At 27.8% G+C, this 13,156-nt stretch overlaps 1 protein-coding gene and 1 long non-coding RNA gene across 7 annotated transcripts; one reads left to right on the top strand and one right to left on the bottom strand.

The window, feature by feature from the left end:
* The first annotated feature begins 54 nt into the window (after positions 1-54).
* On the top strand, positions 55-12,998 carry LOC149879095 (uncharacterized). Of its 4 annotated transcripts, none has more exons than XR_016446852.1 (5): positions 55-135; positions 1,722-1,815; positions 1,896-1,963; positions 10,979-11,046; positions 12,813-12,932. It is a non-coding gene; the product is annotated as an uncharacterized LOC149879095 (long non-coding RNA). The 4 variants fall into 4 exon arrangements; XR_016446853.1 differs by lacking the exon at positions 55-135 and adding an exon at positions 1,093-1,220; XR_016446850.1 differs by lacking the exons at positions 55-135; positions 1,722-1,815; positions 1,896-1,963 and adding an exon at positions 4,731-4,941 and having other exon boundaries at positions 12,813-12,998.
* On the bottom strand, positions 1,527-8,652 carry LOC145180898 (dolichyldiphosphatase 1-like). Of its 3 annotated transcripts, none has more exons than XM_080055850.2 (8): positions 8,315-8,649; positions 7,232-7,332; positions 6,983-7,067; positions 3,557-3,659; positions 3,334-3,432; positions 3,030-3,158; positions 2,258-2,347; positions 1,527-2,108 (listed from the first exon to the last, which is right to left on the bottom strand). In XM_080055850.2, the coding sequence occupies exons 1-8, from the start codon at positions 8,433-8,435 to the stop codon at positions 2,072-2,074; spliced, it is 765 nt and encodes a 254-aa protein (XP_079911976.2). In that variant the 5' UTR covers positions 8,436-8,649; the 3' UTR covers positions 1,527-2,071. The 3 variants fall into 3 exon arrangements, 2 of the variants coding, with proteins under 2 accessions (XP_079911976.2, XP_089927596.1); XR_016446848.1 differs by having other exon boundaries at positions 1,967-2,108; positions 2,258-2,434; positions 2,709-3,158; positions 8,315-8,652; XM_090071470.1 differs by lacking the exons at positions 6,983-7,067; positions 7,232-7,332; positions 8,315-8,649 and adding an exon at positions 4,502-4,628.
* Positions 12,999-13,156: the final 158 nt, after the last annotated feature.

Raw genomic sequence — 13,156 nt, 5'->3', positions numbered from 1 at the left:
ATTATTATTTGACAATAATGTTATTATAAATATAATATTAGTCGTCATAAATGTATAATTTTTTAGTTGATTTGAACAACGCAGTTAAGCAGAAATTTAAGTTAATCACGAGAACGTCAACTAGAGAAACGTTTGGTACAACTTTTGTTTCTGTTTTTATTCAATCTTAATCATTTTCTTTTATAGTGAAATGTTTTTTACTGCTTTAGTTTGTTCATATTTTATTATTATTGTTATTATTATCATTGTTATATTTCTATTTAATTCATGTTACAAAAGATATTATCAGAAAATAGGACTTTCAAGAGGTAATTTAAATTTTGTGAAGAATAGACCAACTGCGGAAATGGCGCGTTATGCTTTAACACTAGAAGCCCCAAGGTGGATCATTGATCCAAACTCGACTTTGACACTTTGCCGAAGCCAAAATATTAACGTTAAAAAATTGATATACTTTAACTTATTTTGATATTATTTACTGAAAAAAGAATAAACCACATAACACATTAAAAGAAGTGCGTTAAGTTGCGATTAAGCCGGATCGATCAATCTACTTTAGGGTTTATAGACATAAAAAACCTGGGGCTTCTAATGTTAAGCGAAAGCTTGCAGTACATATATCTATTTTTAAACGCTTCTTATTTTTTTTTTAATAAGTTACAAAAGCACGGCTTTTTTTTAATAAGTTACAAAATCACGGCTGGTTTTTTTAGCTGTTGGATGATTTTCTTTTTCTGCTCTTTTATCTTTTGTTTCCAAAGTCTTTACTTAGGGCCTGTTTATATGGAAAGCGGGCTGGGTCGGCAAACGAGCCAGCCCGTTTGCCGAGATCTCGACGTCGTCCTTATTTCAACTTAATTTTATTTTGCGTTAATATGAATAAACGAACTAGCCCGGATCGCTATCCGGGCCAGCTCGTTTATTCATATAAACGCAAGATAAAATTAAGTTAAAATATTGATGACGTCGAGATCTCGGTAAACGGGCTGGCCCGGCAAACGAGCCAGCCCGCTTTCCATATAAACAGGCCCTTAAAATGAACATTCTCTTGTCGAATAAACATAGGATCGGTTTGAACCAATTAAGATATTTTTAGAGCGTTATATATAGCAAAAGACTGTGTCGACGGAAAGTCAATATACATCTATACTGATGAGAAAATCGCATTTGAAATGATCCAAAACAACAGACTTTGATCCAGCGGGCCCTTTTGTTAAAATGTTTGTAACAATTTATCAACATTAAGATAAAAGTATTTTTGTATTTAATATTTTTCTTGAAATTAAATAATTTCAAGTTAAATTGTTTTTGTTTTTTTCTTAAGTAGTTCCTGTCTTTTTTTGTAAATTGTCTCTTGGCTGCTTTTTATTGAGTAACTCGTTAGTTGTTAAACTCAGACTTCAATGAAATCTGACAGAACGTAACCACCAGTATACAAATAATGAAGTCACTTCATTAGATATTTTAATGTTTTTTTTTTTCTCTTCATGCCAACATTTAAAAAAAAATGGTTTCGAAAAAAAATGTTTTCGAAAAAAAATTCTTTGATTATTATTTGAAAAGAGTATACAAAAAAATTCTAAAAATCTTTGAAAATTCTTCGATGAATATTCTTAATACAAGCTTCGTTATATCCTGTTATTGAACTGTTTTACAAGATTTCATAATAAGCAAAAATATCAGGAAATAACTTTTTAATTGAAATTTATTTTTTCTCTTAGATAAATGCTAATACACGTACATGTTACGCTACATGTTGTCATGAAAGAATTTTAACGCACTGATCATGCTGATCCACACGGAAACAAAAAAAAGGTGCATTTATGATCACTTGAGGCAAATGAAAATGTGTGCGTAGTTACATTGAAACAATTTTGTATTCATTGCTTATTTAGTAATCTACATGTCTAAAAGCTTCAAATGTGTACGTGCACACCGAGATGAACGTCTAACTAACACACCGGTATGTGTTTAAGCATTTACATGTAACTATTTATTGCATATATGAAATATTCTGATGTTTTATATAGCTTCAAAAATGGGGTTACAATCTTCACCGACTCACTGGGTTTCACTGAGATTTCTGAAAGATACGCTTGCTCCTTTGCCTGTAATATTTAAAATAAAATATAGTAATAAAAATAATATATATATATAAATATAAAAAGTTTATATATAAATATAAAAAGCCCAATATAAAAAGTTTCGAAATTTTACCAGTTCTCTCAAAGCAGCGTAAGAAAAAAAAAGGATTTACCGGGCTTCTGTGCGAGACGCTGTATATTCAAACCAGAGGATATCAGGTATGCTTGTAGAATCACGAATTAAAAAATATTCAGCTATTTTACTAAAAACATAAAAAATACACTTTTTACAAACGAACATTGCATGTTTGAGTAAGCATTTTTATTGAGTGTATGTAGTATATTGTACTCTATACAGTGGCGTATCTAGGGTAGGGCAGGCAGGGCACGTGCCATGGGCGCCAGCCTGAAAGGGACGCAAATAGGCTTGGTTGCGATACAATAAGCGAGAATTATATAAAATAAATTAAGAAATAATATATCATATAAAATGAATATATTATATAAAATAAAGTTTGTGTCATCATTTGTTAAAAAATTGTAATTAAGCACTTTATGTGGGGGAAGAGGGGCGCGAGATCGGTGTTTGCCCCAGGCGCTATTTACCCTAGGTACGCCACTGACTCTATATGCAGTAAAATATTACATAACTATACCTATGAAAATCCAACATTGTAGAGAACAAATAGCTATAATTAGTTTATGAATGCAGGCAAGTTGGGTAAAAAAAAGTATAGATACTGTCTGTAAAAAGTAATTAAGATAAAAATCAACGCGGTATTAAAGAGCTAAACAAAAGGATGCAGAAGGCATGATTAAAAACTTTATGCGACGCTTACAACATACACTTTGCTTGCATGCAAGATTGCTTACTGCAAGCGATATTTAACTGACCCTAACTGACCCTAAAAAGTTTTTTAGATGTAAAATATAATCAAAACTTACTTGTTAACTATATTATAAAAAAATGGGGTAAAGAAATTTTCTACAAGATAAAACCAAAAACTTCCAGCCAATAACCCGATTACTACACCGACTAGTACTTGCTCAATTGTATGGTAGCGAAGGTAAATTCTAAAAGAAGAAACCTTCGAATAAAAACCCACTTTAAAAGAATTCCTTTTTTTATGATAAAAACAATCAGAAATTATGATGGTCAAAACTCGTATTTTTTTAATTTTAAAACTAGTCTTTAACGTTGCAACTTTTTATCTAAAAACTGCAATCAAATTTGTTTTTGTTTTTTTACCGGCTGATACATACACATGCTGTTGATAAAAATGAAAACAATGCAATGCTGTGTCTTCGAAGATTATCAGTAAAGTTTTCTACCACGTGAATCTTCATTCTAAAAATAAATAACGTTTTCAACCAAGCTGTCGTGTTATAAAATTTCATTCTATGGTTCTCTAAATTAAAGGAGGTTTATTGTTACATGACCTTTATATAAAAATAAATTTAATAAAACCAACCTTATATACGCAAACAAAACCATATAAACAGCAAAAAAACTCATAAATTGCGCATGGTTTGACGGCATACCATGTTTTGTTAAATGATGTCCACTATCTCCAGCTGAAAAATATAATTTAACTATTTAAATTATTAATTTTAAATCATTAACAACCAATTAACCGATTTAATTAGCAAGCCACTATTTATCATAAATGAAAGGACAGACGCTGAATTAAATGAATTTTGAATTAATATGGGTCTCAATCTAATGCTGGATAAATGTAGGAATCATTAATTAATCAATTTAGAATTTAACACAGGCCTCAATGAGATGCCGAAAAAAATCTAGGAAACGTTAATTATCTTTAAAAAAAATTTACAACTTTCTAAAAAAACCATCGGGATAAATTTCGATCGTTTGCTGTAAAAAAAAACACTTTAATTTCATATAAGTTTCTACAAGAGAGCTGAACCCAGTACTAAATCAAAAGCTTTTTTTTTTAAACCATCGCCGTTGGGATTTTCAATTTTAAATGAAAAATAACGAATAAAGTACAAATTTCTACATCAATCTTTTAAGATAAAATCAAATTTCCTGAAGTTTATTAAAATAGAAATCTTTATGCGTTTAAAACAGACAGGTCTTTGGTGTGACATGTTTACATTCCATACGTAAAATGCTTTTAGCTAAAATTTGTTTTTAATCGAATAGCAACTCTGCACCATTCTTGAAAGGTTCAAACAAAATAACATAAGGTTTGTAAGGTATCGCAATTTTTTTCTGAAATCCTATAACTTTGAATGTCTAAATATAAAAATTATTTCAAATTAGATTTATTTTAAATAACTTATATAGAAATTTTTATTTTATTCGTTATTATTCGTTAAAAACCGAACAAACGCCGATGGTTAGTGTTGTAAATTTTTTTTGAACTATTTATGAAGACACAGACATCACATACCTTTGTAACAACAAATAACGACATAAAATATTTTTGAAAGAACACGTTAGTTTCAATTTATTTTTAGATATATGAAATATTAACTTTTTTTGTCATTCTATATAAGAACGAAAAAAAAAACAAAAACAAAACAGAAAGCAATTCATTTAAAAATGATTAAACCTGTCATTGTTTAAATCAGGAATCTTTATAAATTAGTTATTAGTTTCTTTAATTTAATCATTTATTCATTTCTAAGATGGCAACTAAAAAGACAAACTGATTAAGCATTAAATAATTTATTTTAAAGAAAATATGAAACAAACATTAAGTTGATTTAATGAAGCCATGTGCAGTAGCATTTAAGTTACTTTTTTAAATGCAGAACTCTCACTGTATAACACCTATTACACCTCACAAAAGTGATTTTGGAAATAAAATTCAACTCAAACAACTACACTGTAAGAACTTTTTATCTATTAACTGTTTTTTATACTATAGAAAGTTTTGTTAAATCCATTTTTTCTGGACTTTTCTTGCTTGAAAAATGAAGAATACTTATGTAAGATAACAGGAATCAAAGTTTAGAGTTTAACCTAAAACAATTACTGAGAGTGAGTAGCTTTAAGTCTGTTATTTCTTTGAGAAAAGTTTTACGCTTTATTTTAAGAATGCTCCACAAGCACACACACACACACACACACACACACACACACACGCACACACACACACATATAGATAGATAGATATAGATTAAAGCATTTTAGTAAATGCTTTAAAAAAAAAAAGTGATAAGTTTAGAAATTTACTTATGTCAATTTTTTGTTTGACAAAATAGAAAAAAAATAGCCAAAAAACAAATAAACCTTCAATAAACTACTAATATTTACCAAAAACTGCTTTTCATTTTTATTTGTAAAAAATAATATCTTTTTATAGAAGATTCATATTTTTTGGACATTAAGAGGAATTTTTTTTCTCTATTTTTTCTTAAGGTAGAGATATAGTAATAAAGCTTTAGAGCTAAGTCCCCAGACACAAACCTAAATTGGTTATCTTAGATATAATACTACTCGAAAATTGTATTTCTTTAACAACTCTATCTTCATTGAGCAAAGCTAAAAAAGCACATATCAAAGATTTATAAAATAAAACCAACAGGCAGTTGGGTGGTATAAGTTCAAACTTGATTTTTTAAAATAAAGCAGAGTCATGAAACTCTGCTTTAGTTTAAAAAATTAAGTTTCTGTAGCTGAGAAATCTGGTGTGAATTTTTTTGTTTAAACAATAACTTTGTGGTGCAATTTATATTTGTAATCTTTACCCCAAACCACCATCCTCCAAAAGGATCAACCACATTTTTCTACTTTTAACATTTTAACCTTTTGTTTCATATTGTTGCAAATTTGCAACAAACTCAAAAAACCATATAAACTTAAGAGTTAACCGTTTCATATTGTTGTAATAATGTTACATACCTCAAGTATGGTATTAGCACTGATTCAAGATGTAACCATCATTACCAATTACTGTGATTTTTTTCACAAAAATCACGCAATAAAGGGTTAGAGCATTTTTTTCTCTCTAACAATTTTACAGTCAACTTTTGTAATATCTATCAGAAACTCCAATACCAAAACACACAAGCAAATATAAAACAGGATAAAGAAACTTGACAAAGATTGCTGGTATTTTTCAGATGGTCTTTTTCATTCAGGATATTTTTGCAGGTCTTTGCCTTTTACTAGCAAGGTTTTATTTATTTATTTTTTTTTTTTTGATAATTAGTAAAGAAAATAATTACATTTATTAACTGATAAAGCTTTTCAATACCATACACATTAGCAAATTCTCCCTTCTCCTTATAAAGTCTATGCCGCCTGAAAATGTGTTTGCATATTGGTAGCACATCTTTTTACAAAAACATGATCTACAAAAGATCAATTACATTAACAAAACATCATTTACATTAATTAATAACAAACAAGCAGGAAACTTACAGCTAAGTGTCATGCTACAGCAATATATTTAGAATTACATAATATCTCACATGAATTGTTTGTGTGCAGCAAATCAATATTAAAGTGACTTTCAATTAAATGGATGAACTGTTTTCTAAAACAGACAAGTTGTTATGTAAAAGTTATGTACTTTGTTTAAGCAGTTTGTGATATTGTTATGTCCAAAAATGGTAAATAATTTCAATGACCTGAAGATAATGAAGTTTTAGTACATATTTTTAGCAAAAGCTAAAAAATAATCAATAAATCTGATCATTTCCATAAAAGCCTAAGAACTTTTAACAATTTTATAGACTGCTGCACTTATTCATATCAGCTAAAAATTCAATGAGAAAACCATTTCCAATACTTTATCTAGAGACCCAAACAAATTATGCCATATCAAAAAAGAACATATTACAAATAATTAAAATTAAATTAATACAAACATATATATAAAAAAAAAAGAAAAAAGTATAGGAGAGAAAGGGAGTTTTCTTACGCTGACAAGGTCTGGGTGATTGCAATGTGTACTTAAGTATTAAGTTCAGTACTTCATTGATAAGGACACCACAAAAAAATATCATCTATAAAACAAAAACTAAGAATTATTTGCTTTACATTTTATAAGCCATCTTTTTTAATTATATAGTTTTTTATATATATATATATCATAAACACATTTCTTAAAAAAACAACTACTACAGACATTTTTATGTAACTTTAATTGTTAACTATAATTCTAACTTACAGTATGTAATTCCCTACGAAATACAATTAGTGTAATAAATCCAGACACAACAAAAATTGGTAACAAGCTGCTATATGCCAAAACTTTAGCAAAAGTGTCACCTGAAATTTAAATATATATATATATATATATATATATATATATATATATATATATATATATATATATATATATATATATATATATATTAAAGATTTGTTAAATGATAATTAGCGTAAAAATTTATTATGATTGCAGCTTATGTTTTACTTAATCTCACAAAAAAGATATTCTGTGTGCAGATTTAAAATAATTTCTTTCGTCTTTACAAAAAGATGATTTAGACAAAATTAGCAATTGATTGCTTAAAAAATTAAACACGATTAGACTTTTAAAGTGCTAGTGATAAACATTGAAATCAGACTTTTATCAAATTTTTATCAGATATAGTAATAGCTAATGCACCAAACGAAATCCATGTAGAATCAAAACTAATTTTATTTTAAAGATCTGCTAACTTTAGAGAAGTTTGATAAGTTTTAAGTCTGATGTACTCAATTAAACAATTTAGTAAGTATACTTCAAAGTTAAATCAGCCTTTAGAAGACTGCTATTTGTAAATTTCTTGATCTTAAAAAAAAAATGTCTAATGAAAGTTCAGAAGTCTAATATACTTTTAAGTACTTGGTATGTTCAAATATACCTATCTCTTGCAGTATTTAAAAAACAGTACAATTGCAGTACAATTGTATTTGTTAGCAATCCCAATTTTTTAATGTGTAAATGTATATAAAATAGGTATTAGAGTATTATTATCTGTTACATAAACATATGTTTAAAGCTAGTAAATAAACTGTATATTTTATAAATAGTTGTTTTAATGATAATGAGAATTTATAAAAGATTTTAAAGTTTCTAAAAAATATACTACAGATTTTAGATCTTTAAAAATTACAAAAATTATTATACTAATCATGCATCTTAATTTTCTTATACTTTGATCACAATTATTGTGATTATGAGAATGAAATGTGAAGAACTGATATATACAACAGGTGTAAATAACACAATAGAATTAACTTTTTTTAAAAAAAATTCAGATACCTTGAGGATATATGACATGAGTTAAAGATATTGGATTCCAGGTGGCGTCCATATCTCCTAAATAAACATTTGCCCAGTCATTAACTTGACAGTTTGAATTAAGAACTTCAGCTTCAGGCATGACTTTTGTGAGTTTATGCTCTTTTTTTTTTTAAATGCTTTGGGTTTGTCCTCAACAGTTCGCTGGACGGTTTTTTTTAGTCAACGCATAGTGGGCTAGAATGTGCGTGAAGTGAGCAAAAGTAGATGGATAACAACATGTTATACATCAAAATAGAGATATTTTGGATAAAGGAATTCAAATTTAGAGTTAAATACTTAAATATGCGCTATTCAGATCAACACAGCGCGTTTGCCCACTTAAACGCTTAAGTGAGCGCACATCAACACACTTGAGATTAATACTGATTTAAAATTTGAATTCCATTTTCTATTTATCTTTTTGTAACTCATAACTAATTTACTAACGAACAGGCAGCATTTAATTTTTTGAATAATCTGAAGAGTAAGTTTAATAAGTTGAAGAGACTAATAAATTGAGTAATAATCTGAGCACGACCGTCTTTTTCTTTCTCTATCGGCCTGTCAGATATTGTTTTCTTAAATTATAGTCTCAATCGTCCCATTTGTGGTTTTAAACCAAATAAAATAAACAATACCAAAGTTGTAAATATATTGAGCTGCCACATATAAAATTCTAGTTTCAAACATGGTTTTTCGACACTTCATGGCTGGATAAGAAGCAAGGAATTTTATTCTCCATCTGAACTACAAGCTGAAGCTAAAAAACTGGAAAGCAAGGAAGAAGAAAAAGAAAAAAGAAGAAAAAGAAAAAGAAAAGGAAGAAGAAAAGAATTGCATAGGTCAGAAACAAATGAGGGATGAACTGGGAGTAGTGGTTGATGTCCCTAGGTACTAGATAGAGGGTTGCTAGCTCCAGCTATAATAATACAGCACTTCGTTCAAGGAGCTATAATAATTCAGCACTCCGTTTTTCGTTCTTAGTTACATTATGAACTGATAGAATTTACATTTAGATTTATTTATATATAAATTTACATATCTCAAACTCTCAAAATAACTCATACAATATAATATTTATATAATAAATATAGTTTATATAATAAACATACACAGACAGTTTTCAGATTTTTGTTATTAAGAAATTTTCAAAAGTTGGTGAAATCTTGTTTCTAGAGGAAAGGTTGAATATCATTTTATGCAGCCTAGCATCTACACAGAAAGTAATATCTGAATCGTTTCAAAGATTATTGTCTATTTACACTAACGTGGACTTGATGAAATATAAAATTTTTTGTTAAGATCGTATTCACTTAAATTAGGGAGTTTTGTCACGTGACATTTTATCGCGGAAAAAAATAAATCTTACGTTTTTGAAAAACTTCGTCCAAAAAACGCAACAAATGATTTTATGTATGTGTCGAAGAATGAAAACCCACCCATGAAAATATATAGTATATATGTATATATAAATGTTATTTTTTTTAGAAAAGGTTGCACTACAATAATTTTTTTGGGGACATCGTTTTGCTTTAGAATTGATAAAGTTATTTAACTTTAAATGTTTCAGTTTTGTTTATATACAAGTAAATTAAGCTAATTCTTTCGTCCCCACATAAAAATAGATTCTGCAACTATTTATTTATTATGTCAATCAGTTTTTTTTTGTTGTTTTTGGTAGTCTAATAGGGTGGGTTTTTTGTTTTCTAAGTGGAAATTTTATAAATTTCCCCCGTCTTTAGATATTTTATTGTTAACGCAACTTTTTGCGCAAGAAAAAAAAAAGATAAAGTTTTTTTTTTCGGTGCCAAAAGTTTAACGAGAAACTTTACGGAAATATTTCATAAAATGTATATGAATTGAAAATATTAAAACACGAATATCTTTGGAATTAAATAAGCTACAGAAGTGGTAGAAACCATTTTGAAAATAAAATATATTAAGGAATCCAATGCATTTTAAATAAAAAAGATTTACATTGGCTATAAAAATTGCCTAAGCTCCCTACTTAAATTAGTATACATTTAAACATGTTTTTATTAGTTATTATATGTAAAGTTCAAGAAACAAGTTGTTATATGCAACATTCAAGAAACAAGTTGTTGTATAAGTAGGGGTGTAAACGTTAAAATTGGGTTATTTGTTTCACGGATTTCAAATTTTGTGTAAAAAATTAGTTTACGGTTTTAGTCTATAGTTATTATAACACCTATTTGCGCAATCAGGTGCAAATTTTTATTTTTCCAGATCTGAGAAAAAGTAATTTCAAGGTATTGGGTTTTTTTAGAAAAAAAAAAAAAAAATTATTTCAACAGCACAGTTCAGGAACCTCTACCCTGGTTATGAGCAATTTAAAATACTTAAAAAGCTTATTTTCTATTGGGTATATTCCTTTTGGATTTTAAATTATAGAAACAACTTAACTTTCAACTTTTTTATTTTTTTTTCTCTGATCTACTTTGGAACAGTTGTTAAATGTTTTTAAATTAAATTTTTATTAACAAACTATATTTTTTGTTTATAAAACGTTTATTACATTTTTTTTTTGCACTAAAAAATGAATTTAAAAAATAAAAAAGAGCAACTTTAAAAATAGGCTTTTATATAATTTACATCGAAACTCACAAAAAGTAGACTTTTTAGATTTAAGATGGGACATGAGGAAGCATGATTGTCAGCAAATTGACGCAATAAAAAGGAACGAGCCGGAAGTAAAAAAAAAAATTTGTCTACTCGCAGACCATCTTTTAATATGAAAAAACATTTTGATTATGGTTATAACGTCTTAGCCTTTTTAGTAATTCTAATCTTGCTATAAAAACCTTGGCTGTAATGAAAATTATCAGTTATAATTATTTTTGGCACTCAGAGTAAAAGTACTAAAAATATTTTTTTTATCGTTTCTTTGCTCATGCAATGTAGATATCTAAACAAATATTAAGTTGAGTGATTTTTAATTAAAATATTTCAACATGATAACGCCAAATTTAGTACAGAATTTACTGGGCCTTATACTGCATATACAAAATAAAAATTACGAGATTAGAGATCACCAATTAAAATCGGGAATTCTTTTTTTTTTTTTTTTTTTTCTGTAATGACTATTTCCCTTTAACTTTTTTTTAACTCTCTCGTTTTTTTTTAGTGTGAATTTTATTGTAACTGATAAGCAGGTGTTTACACCAGAAGACAATGAACGATTATCAAAATGAACAACAATCTTTTAACTAAATTAACGCGTTTATTATCATTTAAATTTGCTGTGAAAAATAATAAGATCTACCCATCGTCGTCAATCGTCAGATAAAGCTATTTTTATTTTAACACCCCGTTAACTTGAACAATTAAAAGAAAGTTAATTGTTGTAAACATATTTATCTTTAATTTAAACCATTTTAATTCTTTTAAAGTTCATGGTGGTATATGATCAATAAAAGTATTTCTCAACTTGTTCCATAGAAGTTTTAAAAGATTCTAGACAAAAAGTAAGAAACTAGTTAAAACAAATTGGCATGATAAATTAATCACGATTGAAATGCCATAACGTTCTATTGTTCTAAATCCTTATTATATATATATATAAAAAAAAAAAGCAACCAGGTCGTTAATGCTTTTATAAGATAACTTTTAGACAAAAATTATCTATTATTCAAGAAGGAGAATATCAGCGTTTTTTTGTATATTTTTGTACTTTCAACATCAGATTAGAGCATTTATATTGATTTTGAAACCTATATTTTTATACGATTCTAACCATATAATTTTCCATCATAATCAATCATAAATATAAGGAGGGGGATGGGGGGCGGGGTAAGAGAAAGTCGAGTTGTGCCCTTATAATCATGCTTCTAAGAGTGATTCAGAAAGTGTTAGACTAATTGCAACTCCGTCGTTTCGTTGCTTTAAAAGTCACGCTTTTTGTTCTTGCATTGTTTTGTATTAAACTTTTAGCAGCATTTAAAGATTAATAAAGCAGCTTTGAAAAGAAAAATTAGCTGTTAAAGTTTATGACGTTTTTATTATTCTTTTTTGCGTAAATGACTTTTATAAAACTATAACAATAAATGTATGTCATCAGCAAAAATCTTCATAAAGAATAGACGTTTTAAGAATTAAGCTTGGGGACATCTAGTGACATTTCGTTTAAGAGTTTTTATTCTACGATTTTAAAAGAAGGGTTTTATAGAAACTTCATATGTAAAAATTTTCACAAAATTTTAAGATGTAATTCAAAATCGTCAAAATGCAATTCAGTTGCATTTTTCGATAACTCGTCAAAATCAAAAATTTATAACCATTAAGGAATCGGCCTTTTTCATTGAATCTTTTAGTTTAAGCGGGATGGAACAACCTATGAAATTGTGGCATGATAATTTTATTCACTTCGGTGGATAAATCTATCATTATTACCATTATATTTTCGATGACTACAATTTATGAATTATTACAGTTATATTTTCACAATTTATATTTTTAGATACATCCACATTCGTAGATAACAAGACGCTGCTCTGCTACATGCAACATTGAGATTCAGTTTCGGAGGAATGCTTAGAAAATATAGCTATATGAGATAATGAAAAAGTCCTAAAGTTGACTTACTACGCAATAATGATGCAAAACAACTTAATATCAAAATCTTTCGTTTTTTCGAACCCGTTCTCTCCACCTTTATACCCCCTATACAATCATAACTGAGGGAATGAAACCAATTTATCTTCAACGGAAAGCTTTTCGATTTATTAATCGAAAATAATTGACTTAAGAAGAAGCACTATTTCTCACATTAAAATATAGATTTGAAAAATTGAGTTTGGAAAA

This window comes from Hydra viridissima, unplaced genomic scaffold, assembly GCF_058129835.1.
Source record: "Hydra viridissima isolate aposymbiotic clone 2 unplaced genomic scaffold, HvirCarnegie_v1 scaffold_14, whole genome shotgun sequence".
Taxonomy (NCBI): domain Eukaryota; kingdom Metazoa; phylum Cnidaria; class Hydrozoa; order Anthoathecata; family Hydridae; genus Hydra; species Hydra viridissima.
This window is presented reverse-complemented; position numbering and strand designations above follow the sequence as displayed.